The following is a 13,279-nucleotide window of genomic DNA, read 5'->3' as shown; positions in this document are numbered from 1 at the left end:
CATCATCATCACCAATAAAGCTGTCTCACATCATCATCATCACCAATAAAGCTGTCTCACATCATCATCATCATCAATAAAGCTGTCTCACATCATCATCATCACCAATAAAGCTGTCTCACATCATCATCATCACCAATAAAGCTGTCTCACATCATCATCATCAATAAAGCTGTCTCACATCATCATCATCATCAATAAAGCTGTCTCACATCATCATCATCACCAATAAAGCTGTCTCACATTATCATCATCATCAATAAAGCTGTCTCACATCATCATCATCAATAAAGCTGTCTCACATCATCATCATCACCAATAAAGCTGTCTCACATCATCATCATCAATAAAGCTGTCTCACATCATCATCATCACCAATAAAGCTGTCTCACATCATCATCATCAATAAAGCTGTCTCACATCATCATCATCACCAATAAAGCTGTCTCACATCATCATCATCACCAATAAAGCTGTCTCACATCATCATCATCATCATCATCATCATCAATAAAGCTGTCTCACATCATCATCAATAAAGCTGTCTCACATCATCATCATCAATAAAGCTGTCTCACATCATCATCATCATCATCAATAAAGCTGTCTCACATCATCCCCATCATAACAACCATCTCACATCATCATCATCATCATCATCATCATCATCATCCCCACTGCTGTATGACAGCAGACAGTGCCGTATCTAGTAAATACTTTAAGAGATTATTTGAAATGATCTTTCTACTAGGCGATAAGTTTATTCTGAAGTCTCAGTCCATAGGCCCATAGGATATGACAGTTGGCTCTGTGTGACTTCAATCTGTACTCACCTGTGATAGTTGATCTGTGGGATGGTGCGGAAGAAGTATGGATATTTGGCCCTGTCTGTGAGAGAGGCAGCCTCCGCACCATAGCTCACCAGCACCATGTTGAAGTGTTTGGAGAGAGCGGCGATGGGCACCGCTGTGTCAGAACACCCTGGACCTAATATTCCCGCCATGGGCGAAGTTGGTGTTTTCTCGGTGATGAATTTGATGAAAGCCCTCATGGCCTCGTCTGCAATACACTGGGTGTCACTCACAAGCATCTCCAGATGGTGTTCCGGTAAAATTCGGGGGTCCTTATTCACCATTTCAATAGCTAACCGGCCCCCTGAAACAGATTGATTCAATGTTCAATAACAATGTAAGGATTTGCCAGTTTCCATCAAATCACAATTAGTCAATGTATAGACAATTCAACACTGGGTCTCACTGCTAATTTATTTCAGTAGTTTCTGTGAAGTTATTTGAGATTCAGTTCAATCCCAGGATTAAGTTTCACATGGAACAACATCTCTAGAAAAACTGTTTCCGTTAGAAAAAATATTACATTGTCAAGCTCTTTGATAACTCCAATGTCTGAATTGTCTCCCTTTGCAAAGTCTACCATGCTGTATTCCAGCCTGTAGGTTACTGTGGGATTAGGTTCTATGCTGCTTTTAGCTTAACTTCAGTAACGTCAAGACATTGGACTCCTGGACGAGTCACCACACACTGCATCTTGGTCTTCAGTTTGATGAATGCATGCACTAAAACCATCTGTTACCATTTGTCAGAACTTCACATTTTCAGACTTTCTGTTAAAATCCTATACTGAACAGTACTGTTCACATATCTCATACCTATCCCTACAGTACTGTTCATATATCACCTACCTATCCCTACAGTACTGTTCATATATCACATACCTATCCCTACAGTACTGTTCATATATCACATACCTATCCCTACAGTACTGTTCACATATCACATACCTATCCCTACAGTACTGTTCATATATCACATACCTATCCCTACAGTACTGTTCATATATCACCTACCTATCCCTACAGTACTGTTCATATATCACATACCTATCCCTACAGTACTGTTCATATATCACCTACCTATCCCTACAGTACTGTTCATATATCACCTACCTATCCCTACAGTACTGTTCATATATCACCTACCTATCCCTACAGTACTGTTCATATATCACCTACCTATCCCTACAGTACTGTTCATATATCACCTACCTATCCCTACAGTACTGTTCATATATCACCTACCTATCCCTACAGTACTGTTCATATATTACCTACCTATCCCTACAGTACTGTTCATATATCACCTACCTATCCCTACAGTACTCTTCAAATATCACATACCTATCCCTACAGTATTGTTCATATATCAACTACCTATCCCTACAGTACTCTTCAAATATCACATACCTATCCCTACAGTATTGTTCATAAATCACTTACCCATCCCTACAGTACTGTTCATATATCACCTACCTATCCCTACAGTACTGTTCATATATCACTTACCCAACCCTACAGTACTCTTCAAATATCACCTCCGTTTCCCTACAGTATTGTTCATAAATCACTTACCCATCCCTACAGTACTGTTCATATATCACCTACCTATCCCTACAGTACTGTTCATATATCACCTACCTATCCCTACAGTACTGTTCATATATCACCTACCTATCCCTACAGTATTGTTCATATATCACCTACCTATCCCTCCAGTACTGTTCATTTATCACCTACCTATCCCTACAGTACTCTTCAAATATCACATACCTATCCCTACAGTATTGTTCATAAATCACTTACCCATCCCTACAGTACTGTTCATATATCACCTACCTATCCCTACAGAACTGTTCATAAATCACCAACCCATCCCACAGTACAGTCCATGACCAACGTACCTTCCACTAGACCGGGGGCCGTCCAAACCTCTCCAGATATGGGAAACAACCCCCCGAGGTAGATTTTGGTCTTGTTGGACAAGTCCTTTGGCATCCATGTCTTCCAGGTGGCATTGTGATGGTTAATCCACTTACATGCAATATCATCTGCTGTCGCAGTCACGTTTTGGTTATGTAATTCTAAGATGTGATCATAATCGTCTTGTGAAAACGTCATTTTCGATATGAGATCATAAGCCTTAGGAGCATTACTTTTGATTTTATGCCATACAACTTTATTAAGTTGATTTACATTGAAATCACAATCATACGGTAAATTGAAAGCATCGTGTTTACAGAGAGGTAATTTAATTCGTGTAAAATTATTACAAGCCAAGATGACGCTTGGGTGCCAGCTGAATAGCAACAGCGGGGCCTTATTCTCGGACTGTTCCTTAACAAAATTATTCAGATTTCCTTCTAACCATACTATATCCACTAGTAAGTCGAGTCTCTTAACTTGCTCTTTAATAACCTCGGCAGACAAATCTGAAAAACAAAATAAACATATCATGCTCAAGGCATCAATTATTCATATTGGACAAAACAATAAATGGGTTGATGGAATGAACCAAATTTAATTGCAACAACATGAACAAAACTACCTCGTTTTGTTTGTTTGTTGTTGAACGCCGCACTCAGCAATATTCCAGCTATATGATGGCGGTCTGTAAATAATGGGGTCTGGATCAGACAATCCACTGATTGATATCATGAGCATCAATCCACGCAATTGGGATATGATAACATACATCAACTAAGTCACCAAGTCTGACAACCCGATCCCGTTAGCCGCCTCTTACGAAATGCATAGTCACCTTTGACGGCACATATGGGTTGCTGAGACCTATTCCACCCCAGATCTTCATAGGTTAAAAAATTTGTGAATAATGGATGTCATGGATTAGGAATCTCAGATGAAATTATTGTATGTGTCTTAACAACAGTCAGCAATATTGCAGGTATTTCACCAGGGCCTCTAACGAATCAAGTCAGGACAAATCAGGAGTTGATATGAGCAACTTCTTACATGATGTGACACCTAATCAACCAAATCACCATGCCTGATCATCCAATCCACTTTGTCAAATTATACAACTTTGCTGACCTGTAACTGAAGTAAGATCAGTATTTATAATCGTCAAACAGGCAGAAATATTTCTGAAAAAATGTTTTCTTCTGTAGCAATGTAGTAGATTCTATACTGATAGCGGACCAATCAGAATGCAGGATTCTAAATTTTCATGGCGGGATCGATCTTAACATTTCCAGCGCTTCCTCTTTATAGTGCCTCTTCTATCCTGATATATTTACAGAACAATAAACATTATTTTACCGTCTGCAGACATTTTCAGAAGGCCTGACTTACCATTGAACATAGTTGTGATATTGTAGTGAGTGAGTGAGTGAGTTGGATTTGACGCCGCTTTTAACAGTATTGCAGTTATATCGCGGCGTGTCAGCTTAATGTGGGAGGAAAGCCCAAAGTGATGCAGGTCTCAGACGTAGACCACTTCGGTGAAACCCACGAGCACGGGTATGGCGCTGACAAACCTAGAAATGTAATCGGGGCGAACCGGGATTCGAACCCACAATCATAGGTTTTTGGCGTGCCCAAGGGACGCAATTCTGCACAGCGAATCGTGGCGCCTTAGACGACTGGGCCACCCATGCCCCCTGTGATATTGTAATGAAGAACACACATGCTTATTATTAGGCTAAAAATATAATAGTCTTGGTTCTCAGGCACTGCCCACATCATCATAAGGTTTGCTGCACCTTTTATTTCAGTTTTTTTTTAAAAATCCTTAAATATTCAGTCCAGGGTAGTCAAATACTGTATTCCAGTATTTTACTCATCAAGGAATACTTTATGTAGGCCTTTCCCAGGTTGATTGTACACAACTGTTTATTTGCTTACATATTTTCAAAAGCCATTGCCTGAGATCCAATTCTTTTATATTTTTAAGCCCCACTGAATAAATCTGTGTAGCTCACCCTGATAGCTCGAAAACATCGTGGCACACTTGATACTATCTGCTCCTTCCCCTCTACACTGAGGACCATGAAATATTTTAATATTGTTCATTTTTATATGTTTTGACATGTTTAACTTGTCCATCCAATGAAATGTCTCAGCAACCATAGGGAGTTGCAGCGCCCTCCAGTGGTCAATAATGGTACCATTCTTCCAGAACTCTTGCACAGTGTGTGTGTCCAGGAACCAGCCCAGCCTGGAATGAAAATGTTTTAACTCATGAGGCCTTGAAGTGGGGGAGTGAACTTTGTTATAACATATTAAAGGTACAATTTACGAGCAAAGAGGAATTACATGTTATCTTTACTAAGTTCCCTGAGGGCCCAAACCTTGGCAAATATAACCGTATGGGTGTGACAAGCTTTCAGGTGTAACACAATCATATACAACATCAGGTGTAACACAATCATAAACAACATCCAGGTGTAACACCATCATATACAACATCAGGTGTTACACCATCATATACAACATCAGGTGTAACACAATCATATACAACATCCAGGGGTAACACCATCATATACAACATCAGGTGTTACACCATCATATACAACATCAGGTGTTACACCATCATATACAACATCAGGTGTAACACAATCATATACAACACCCAGGTGTAACACCATCATATACAACATCAGGTGTTACACCATTATATACAACATCAGGTGTTACACCATTATATACAACATCAGGTGTTACACCATCATATACAACACCCAGGTGAAACACCATCATATACAACATCCAGGTGTAACACTATCATATACAACACCCAGGTGTAACACCATCATATACAACACCCAGTTGTAACACTATCATATACAACACCCAGGTGTAACACCATCATCTACAACATCAGGTGTTACACCATCATATACAACATCAGGTGTAACACCATCATCTACAACATCAGGTGGAACACCATCATAAACAACATCAGGTTGAACACCATCATATACAACATCCAGGTGTAACACCATCATATATACAACATTAGGTGTAACACCATCATATACAACATCCAGGTGTAACACCATCATATACAACACCCAGGTGTAACACCATCATATACAACATCCAGGTGTAACACCATCATATACAACACCCAGGTGTAACACTATCATAAACAACATCAGGTGGAACACCATCATATACAACATCCAGGTGTAACACCATCATATACAACATCAGGTGTAACACCATCATATACAACATCCAGGTGTAACACCATCATATACAACATCCAGGTGTAACACCATCATATACAACATCAGGTGTAACACCATCATATACAACATCCAGGTGGAACACCATCATATACAACATCCAGGTGTAACACCATCATATACAACATCAGGTGTAACACCATCATATACAACATCAGGTGGAACACCATCATATACAACATCCAGGTGTAACACCATCATATATACAACATTAGGTGTAACACCATCATATACAACATCCAGGTGTAACACCATCATATACAACATCCAGGTGTAACACCATCATATTCAACACCCAGGTGTAACACCATCATATACAACACCCAGGTGAAACACCATCATATACAACATCAGGTGCAACACCATCATCCACAACATCACTGGTCTTATTGACAAATCACACTTACAGTTTTAGAAGTTAGTAGGCACCCTGATCCACTCGATACTGGGGGCAATAGTATTTCCACACCAGAGCAACTTTTGTTAAGAACAATATATCAATGAAAGACTACAGAGGGAGCACCTCACCTCCTCCCCGAGGGCCCGAACGGCCCACAGTCCAACACCTGCCCAGTGTTGATCCATGGCGCCTCATTAAATGCAGCCGGCATCCAGACCTCCAAGTTCACCATGGTCTCCGGAATGGAGTCCTTGCTAATCTGCTGCAAGCTGCACCTGTCGGGACAAACATACTCCTCGATGACCTGCCTGTTCCATGGGAGCGTTTTACTCATTCAATTATTATCCATATTCACAATTCTTTAAGGTCCACATTTCACAAGCCTTTCCAGACCTCTTTTCCTGACTACATTTCAATCTTACATGCCTATGTATACATGTTCCAGTGAGTGAGGCTTGATGCCACTTTAGGATTATTCCAGCAATATTATGGCAGGACACCTGGAATGAGCTTCACACATTGTACCCATGTGGGGAATCAAACCTTGGCACCTTCGGCAGGATGGGCAAACGCCTTCACCATTGGGCTACGCAACCACCCCTAATATGTTCCTTATTTTATAACCTTTCCATTACCTGAGAATATCTTCTTAAATTTTGTTTTCTTCATTTCCTTTTTGAGGTGAGGTGAAATGGGGTTTAATGCCACGTCCAAGATTATTGCACTTATATAGCGACGTGCATGTACGTGTATGTGTGTGTGTGTGGCTGCTTGTACTAGTCCGGATTGATGCCGATTTATAGTGCTAGCTCACTGAGATACCATGCTGCAGTTTAACATGAATATCCCACTTAGACACAGTATACTGACTCCGAGCCGACCAGTCCTTGTTTTAGTCCCTTTGTCCAGCACCAGACAGGGAAACAACAAGTATTATCTTTTAATGTCTTTTAATATAACACGGTTGGGATCATACCCCGGACCTTCTGCTCTCCGGGGAGATGCTCTACCATAAGACCACGGATGCGGTCATTTACTTTTCGATTAAGAGAACATCGTTTCTTGGGTTCAGATATGATCAGGTTGGGTTAGCCAAGTAAATGTTTTTAAGATTCAAACTGAAAGAGTAAGGTCAGGCTGGAACCAATACACTTTTATTGTAAACCCAAAACATAGTGTCAAACCATTTCTGTTTATCTATAGCATTTAATAAACACAACTGTAACTGTTACAAGGTGAGAAGATAAAATAAAACAATTGTATCATTGCAAATGACTGTTGTTTGTTTGATTGTTGTTTAATGCCGAACTCAGCACTATTCCAGCTGTATGACAGCAGTTTTTAAATAATTGAGTCTGGACAAGACAATCCAGTGATTGACATCATGAGCATCAGTCCACGCAATTGGGATACGATGACATGCATCAACCAAGTCAGCGGGGCTGACCACCCAATCCTGTTAGTCGCCTCTTACACAAGCCAAGTTCCCTATTATGACAAGCTAGGGTTGCTGAAGACCTATTGTAACCCAGATCTTCACTGGAAGTACTGTTTCAACAATTCACACAAAGAGTTCTATAAACAGAGTAATATTCTCACTGTTGGAGGTTTGGGCATCCGATGATTCTGTTGAGTATTTGTGTGGCGTTGATGGAGTTCTGGTTGTTGACCTTGACGGAGTACCCCATCGTCTCGGCCAGGAGGATCTTGAGGATGGCGTTGGCCACCATGTGGGTGAACCTGTTGCTGCCCTCCAGGATGATGGACAGGTTCTTCTCGTTGTGATACAGGGACCGGTGCTGGTAGTACTCTGAAACAGGCACACCAATATATTGCAGTGTTCGAAATAAAGCATGAATGTGATTTCTTTATTTGTTGTTTAACGCTGTACTTGGCAATATTCCAGCTATATGACAGTGATCTGTAAATAATCATCTGGACCAGACAATCCAGTGATTGACATCATGAGTATCGATCCACGCAAGTGGGATACAATGACATGGATCGACCAAGTCAGCGGGACTGACCACCCGATCCCGTTAGTCACCTCTTACGACAAGCATAGTCGCCTACTACGGCCATCTTCCTGAGCCAAGAGAGTTAACATACTATAAAAGTCTAGTTTCCACCCTTGCCGAACTAGGCTGGTATTATGGAGTTACATTTTGGCTGGACTAACGAGTCTATGCATAGTCCAATCAAAATCGTGCACCAAAATCGAAATCCGGTTCATAAACTGTTGTGCAGATTTCGGTCGAGTGCAGGTTTTGCAAAGCATGTGCACCGCCAACTTGTTGTCAGCAGATATTTTCCAAATCTTTTCATGTTTTTAATCTAGGTGCTCACGTTATTTGGTGCATTTCGTGATGTAAGACCCGTTTTATCACAATATAGATCTTGATTATCGATCAGATCGTCCTGACCGAGCGCCACCATTTTGTGTGAAGCAAACACAAGTGATACGAGGGGTGGAATCTGATTGGTCCATAGGAGAGGCTTAGAAGCGACATAACTGGCAATAGCCACTGGTGGCGCTAGGATCGAGCCCATTAATTCCAGCCTAGTTCGGCAAGGGTGGAAACTGGACTTTTAAAGTCAGTTAACTCTCTTGCCTCGGGAAGATGACTACAGCAAGCATGGGTTTTCTGAAGACCTATTCTAACCTGGATTTCAAGGGTGCGTGATGTGAAGGCTCCTTGTCATAACCCCTTATGTTTAGATTTAGGGGGTCCCTAGATTGGAACACTATAGGTGCATAGGACCCCTGGACCCTCTTTACTTTTGCACTGTATTGACATGATTGAGTCACAAGGGTTAAGAGTTAATGTGAGCGATGAATTAGTCCAAGGTATAAATATTCTGGAGGAGGGATAAAAACAGACAGTGACAGTTAACAGTATTCCAGTTATATCGCAGCGTGTCAGCTTAATGTGGGAGGCAAGCCTGAAGTGATGCAGGTCTCAGACATTAACCACTTCGGTGAAATCCACGAGCACGGGTGTGGTGCTGACAAACCTAGAAACATAATCGGGGCGAACCGGGATTCGAACCCACAATCAGAGTTTTCTGACGTGCCAAGGGACGCAACTCAGCACAGCGAATCGCGGCGCCTTAGACGACTGGGCCACCCGTGCCCCCTCTGGAGGAATGAAAATTCATATTTAGAAAATGACCAAGAGAAGGAAATACTGTCCTCATCCCAGGTATATTGTTCCCGAGAACCAATACTCCAGAACAAAAGTTCAGGGGGAACAAATTGACTCTCACAGTAACAAGGTTTCACTGTCTTGAGCTTAAATTCTTGGGTTAACCAGTTAACAAGTGCAGACTATTTGACACAAACAGCCTTGAAGGGGTTAACTAGTGCATACTTTTTGACACACACAGCCCTTGGGAGTTAACTAATTCAGACACAATGACAGTCTTGAAGGGGTTAACTAGTCCAGACACTGAGACACAACCTCAAAGGGTTTAACTAGTGCAGACCACATTACACCACTCACAGCCTTGAAAGGGTTAACTAGTTCAGACACTATGATGTCTCGAAGGGTTAACAACAACCCTCCGTCTGAGAACTCAAAGATTGGAAAGGCAACGTTAGTGTTGTCAGTGCAACTGCTGCCAAACAGCAGGTAGCTTGAAAACAAGGAGTCTTTGTCTGACGAGCCAGTCATTTATTGAAACTACTGTAGAGCTGTCACCTGCACTGCGTCAGTGCCCGGCAACACACACCTGGAGACACAATGTGCTCATGTACACCACTGACCACTCATGGGTGGGGAACACAACTGTTCGTGTTTTATGACCCAGCCTGTAGATAATCAACTCTGAACCAGACAGTCCAGTGATTGATAATTCAGGGTGCAGTGATACACTACCAACCTTATCAACTGACCACCCGATCCACAATGTCATCTCAAATTACCAGGTCCCCATCTCTAATGTCCAGGTCCCCATCTCTAATGACCAAGTCCCCATCTCTAATGACCAGGTCCCCATCCCTAATGTCCAGGTCCCCATCTCTAATGACCAAGTCCCCATCTCTAATGACCAGGTCCCCATCTCTAATGGTGAGGTCCCCATCCCTAATGACCAGGTCCCCATCTCTAATGACCAGGTCCCCATCTCTAATGACCAGGTCCCCATCTCTAATGGTGAGGTCCCCATCTCTAATGACCAGGTCCCCATCCCTAATGGTGAGGTCCCCATCCCTAATGACCAGGTCCCCATCCCTAATGACCAGGTCCCCGTCCCTAATGACCAGGTCCCCATCCCTAATGTCCAGGTCCCCATCTCTAATGACCAAGTCCCCATCTCTAATGACCAGGTCCCCATCCCTAATGACCAGGTCCCCGTCCCTAATGACCAGGTCCCCGTCCCTAATGACCAAGTCCCCATCCCTAATGTCCAGGTCCCCATCTCTAATGACCAAGTCCCCATCTCTAATGACCAGGTCCCCATCTCTAATGACCAGGTCCCCATCCCTAATGTCCAGGTCCCCATCCCTAATGTCCAGGTCCCCATCCCTAATGACCAGGTCCCCATCCCTAATGGTGAGGTCCCCATCCCTAATGGTGAGGTCCCCATCCCTAATGACCAGGTCCCCATCCCTAATGACCAGGTCCCCGTCTCTAATGTCCAGGTCCCCATCCCTAATGTCCAGGTCCCCATCTCTAATGACCAAGTCCCCATCTCTAATGACCAGGTCCCCATCCCTAATGTCCAGGTCCCCATCTCTAATGACCAAGTCCCCATCTCTAATGACCAGGTCCCCATCCCTAATGTCCAGGTCCCCATCTCTAATGACCAAGTCCCGGGCATCTCTAATGGGGACCGAATCCCACAGGGGACAGAACACAGATATGGTGATTAAACAAATATTTGTTTGTTGTTTTACACCAAAATCAGCACTTTTCCATCCATATCACCGTATTGATGGAGCCAATGTTAGCCCAAGGAATGGATGGACACACTGTTAGCACAAGGAATGGATGGACAAACTGTTAGACCAAGGAATGGATGGACCCACTGTTGGACCAAGAAATGGATGGACCCACTGTTGTTCCAAGGAATGGATGGACACAAGGTTGGTCCAAGGCATGGATGGACCAATTGTTGGACCAAGGAATAGATGGATCCACTGTTGGACCAAGAAATGGTTGAACACAAAGTTGGTCCAAGGAATGAATGGACACACTGTTGGACCAAGGGATGGATGGACCAACTGTTGGGCCAAGGAATGGATGGACCCACTGCTGGTCCAAGGAATGGATGGACACACTGTTGGTCCAAGGAATGGATAGACCCACTGTTGGGCCAAGGAATGGATGGACCGACTGTTGGGCCAAGGAATGGATGGACCCACAGTTGGGCCAAGGAATGGATGGACAAACTGTTAGACCAAGGAATGGATGGACACACTGTTGGGCCAAGGAATGGATGGACCCACTGTTGGGCCAAGGAATGGATGGACACACTGTTGGGCCAAGGAATGGATGGACACACTGTTGGGCCAAGGAATGGATGGACACTCTGTTGGGCCAAGGAATGGATGGACACACTGTTTGGCCAAGGAAAGGATGGACCTGCTGTTGGGTCAAGGAATGGATGGACCCACTGTTGGGCCAAGGAATGGATGGACACACTGTTGGGCCAAGAAATTAATGGACACACTGTTAGCACAAGGAATGGATGGACACACTGTTTGTCCAAGGAATGGATGGACCTGCTTTATGGCCAAGGAATGGATGGACAGAAGGTTGGGCCAAGGAATGGATGGACCCACAGTTGGGCCAAGGAATGAATGGACCTGCTGTTGGGCCACGGAATGGATGGACAAACTGTTGGGCCAAGGAATGGATGGACCCACTGTTGGGCCAAGGAATGAATGAACACACTGTTCGGCCAAGGAATGGATGGACACACTGTTCGGCCAAGGAATGAATGGACACACTGTTGGGCCAAGGAAAGGATGGACCTGCTGTTGGGCCAAGGAATGGATGGACACAAGGTTGGGCCAAGGAATGGATGGACACACTGTTGGGCCAAGAAATTAATGGACACACTGTTTGTCCAAGGAATGGATGGACCTGCTTTTGGGCCAAGGAATGGATGGACCCACAGTTTGGCCAAGGAATGAATGGACCTGCTGTTGGGCAAAGGAATGGATGGACACAAGGTTTGGCCAAGGAATGAATTGACACACTGTTCAGCCAAGGAATGGATGGACCCACTGTTGGGCCAAGGAATGAATGGACACTCTGTTGGACCAAGGAATGGATGGACCCACAGTTGGGCCAAGGAATGGATGGACCCACTGTTGGACCATGGAATGGATTGACACACGGTTGGGCCAAGGAATGGATGTACACACAGTTGAGCCAAGGAATGGATGGACCAACTGTTGGTCTAAGGAATGGATGGACCAACTGTTGGGCCAAGGAATGAATGAACACACTGTTCGGCCAAGGAATGAATGGACCCACTGTTGGGCCAAGGAAAGGATGGACCTGCTGTTGGGCCAAGGAATGGATGGACAAAAGGTTGGGCCAAGGAATGGATGGACACACTGTTGGGCCAAGAAATTAATGGACACACTGTTTGTCCAAGGAATGGATGGACCTGCTTTTGGGCCAAGGAATGGATGGACCCACAGTTTGGCCAAGGAATGAATGGACCTGCTGTTGGGCAAAGGAATGGATGGACACAAGGTTTGGCCAAGGAATGAATTGACACACTGTTCAGCCAAGGAATGGATGGACCCACTGTTGGGCCAAGGAATGGATGGACACTCTGTTGGACCAAGGAATGGATGGACCC

At 43.7% G+C, this 13,279-nt stretch overlaps 1 protein-coding gene across 2 annotated transcripts in view; it reads right to left on the bottom strand.

Annotated features, from left to right (window-relative positions):
• The window catches only part of LOC124143272 (guanylate cyclase D-like), a 62,430-nt gene that overhangs the window by 18,974 nt on the left and 30,177 nt on the right, over window positions 1–13,279 (bottom strand). For both annotated transcript variants that reach the window (XM_046512185.2, XM_046512184.2), the window contains exons 3-7: window positions 8,060–8,270; window positions 6,589–6,735; window positions 4,792–5,027; window positions 2,755–3,282; window positions 834–1,155 (exon numbers count right to left, since the gene is read on the bottom strand). In XM_046512185.2, the coding sequence (XP_046368141.2) occupies window positions 834–1,155; window positions 2,755–3,282; window positions 4,792–5,027; window positions 6,589–6,735; window positions 8,060–8,270 (1,444 nt within the window). The remainder of the gene's footprint in view (window positions 1–833; window positions 1,156–2,754; window positions 3,283–4,791; window positions 5,028–6,588; window positions 6,736–8,059; window positions 8,271–13,279) is intronic.

This window comes from Haliotis rufescens, unplaced genomic scaffold (assembly GCF_023055435.1).
Source record: "Haliotis rufescens isolate VD_foot unplaced genomic scaffold, xgHalRufe1.0.p SCAF_19, whole genome shotgun sequence".
Lineage (NCBI taxonomy): Eukaryota > Metazoa > Mollusca > Gastropoda > Lepetellida > Haliotidae > Haliotis > Haliotis rufescens.
This window is presented reverse-complemented; position numbering and strand designations above follow the sequence as displayed.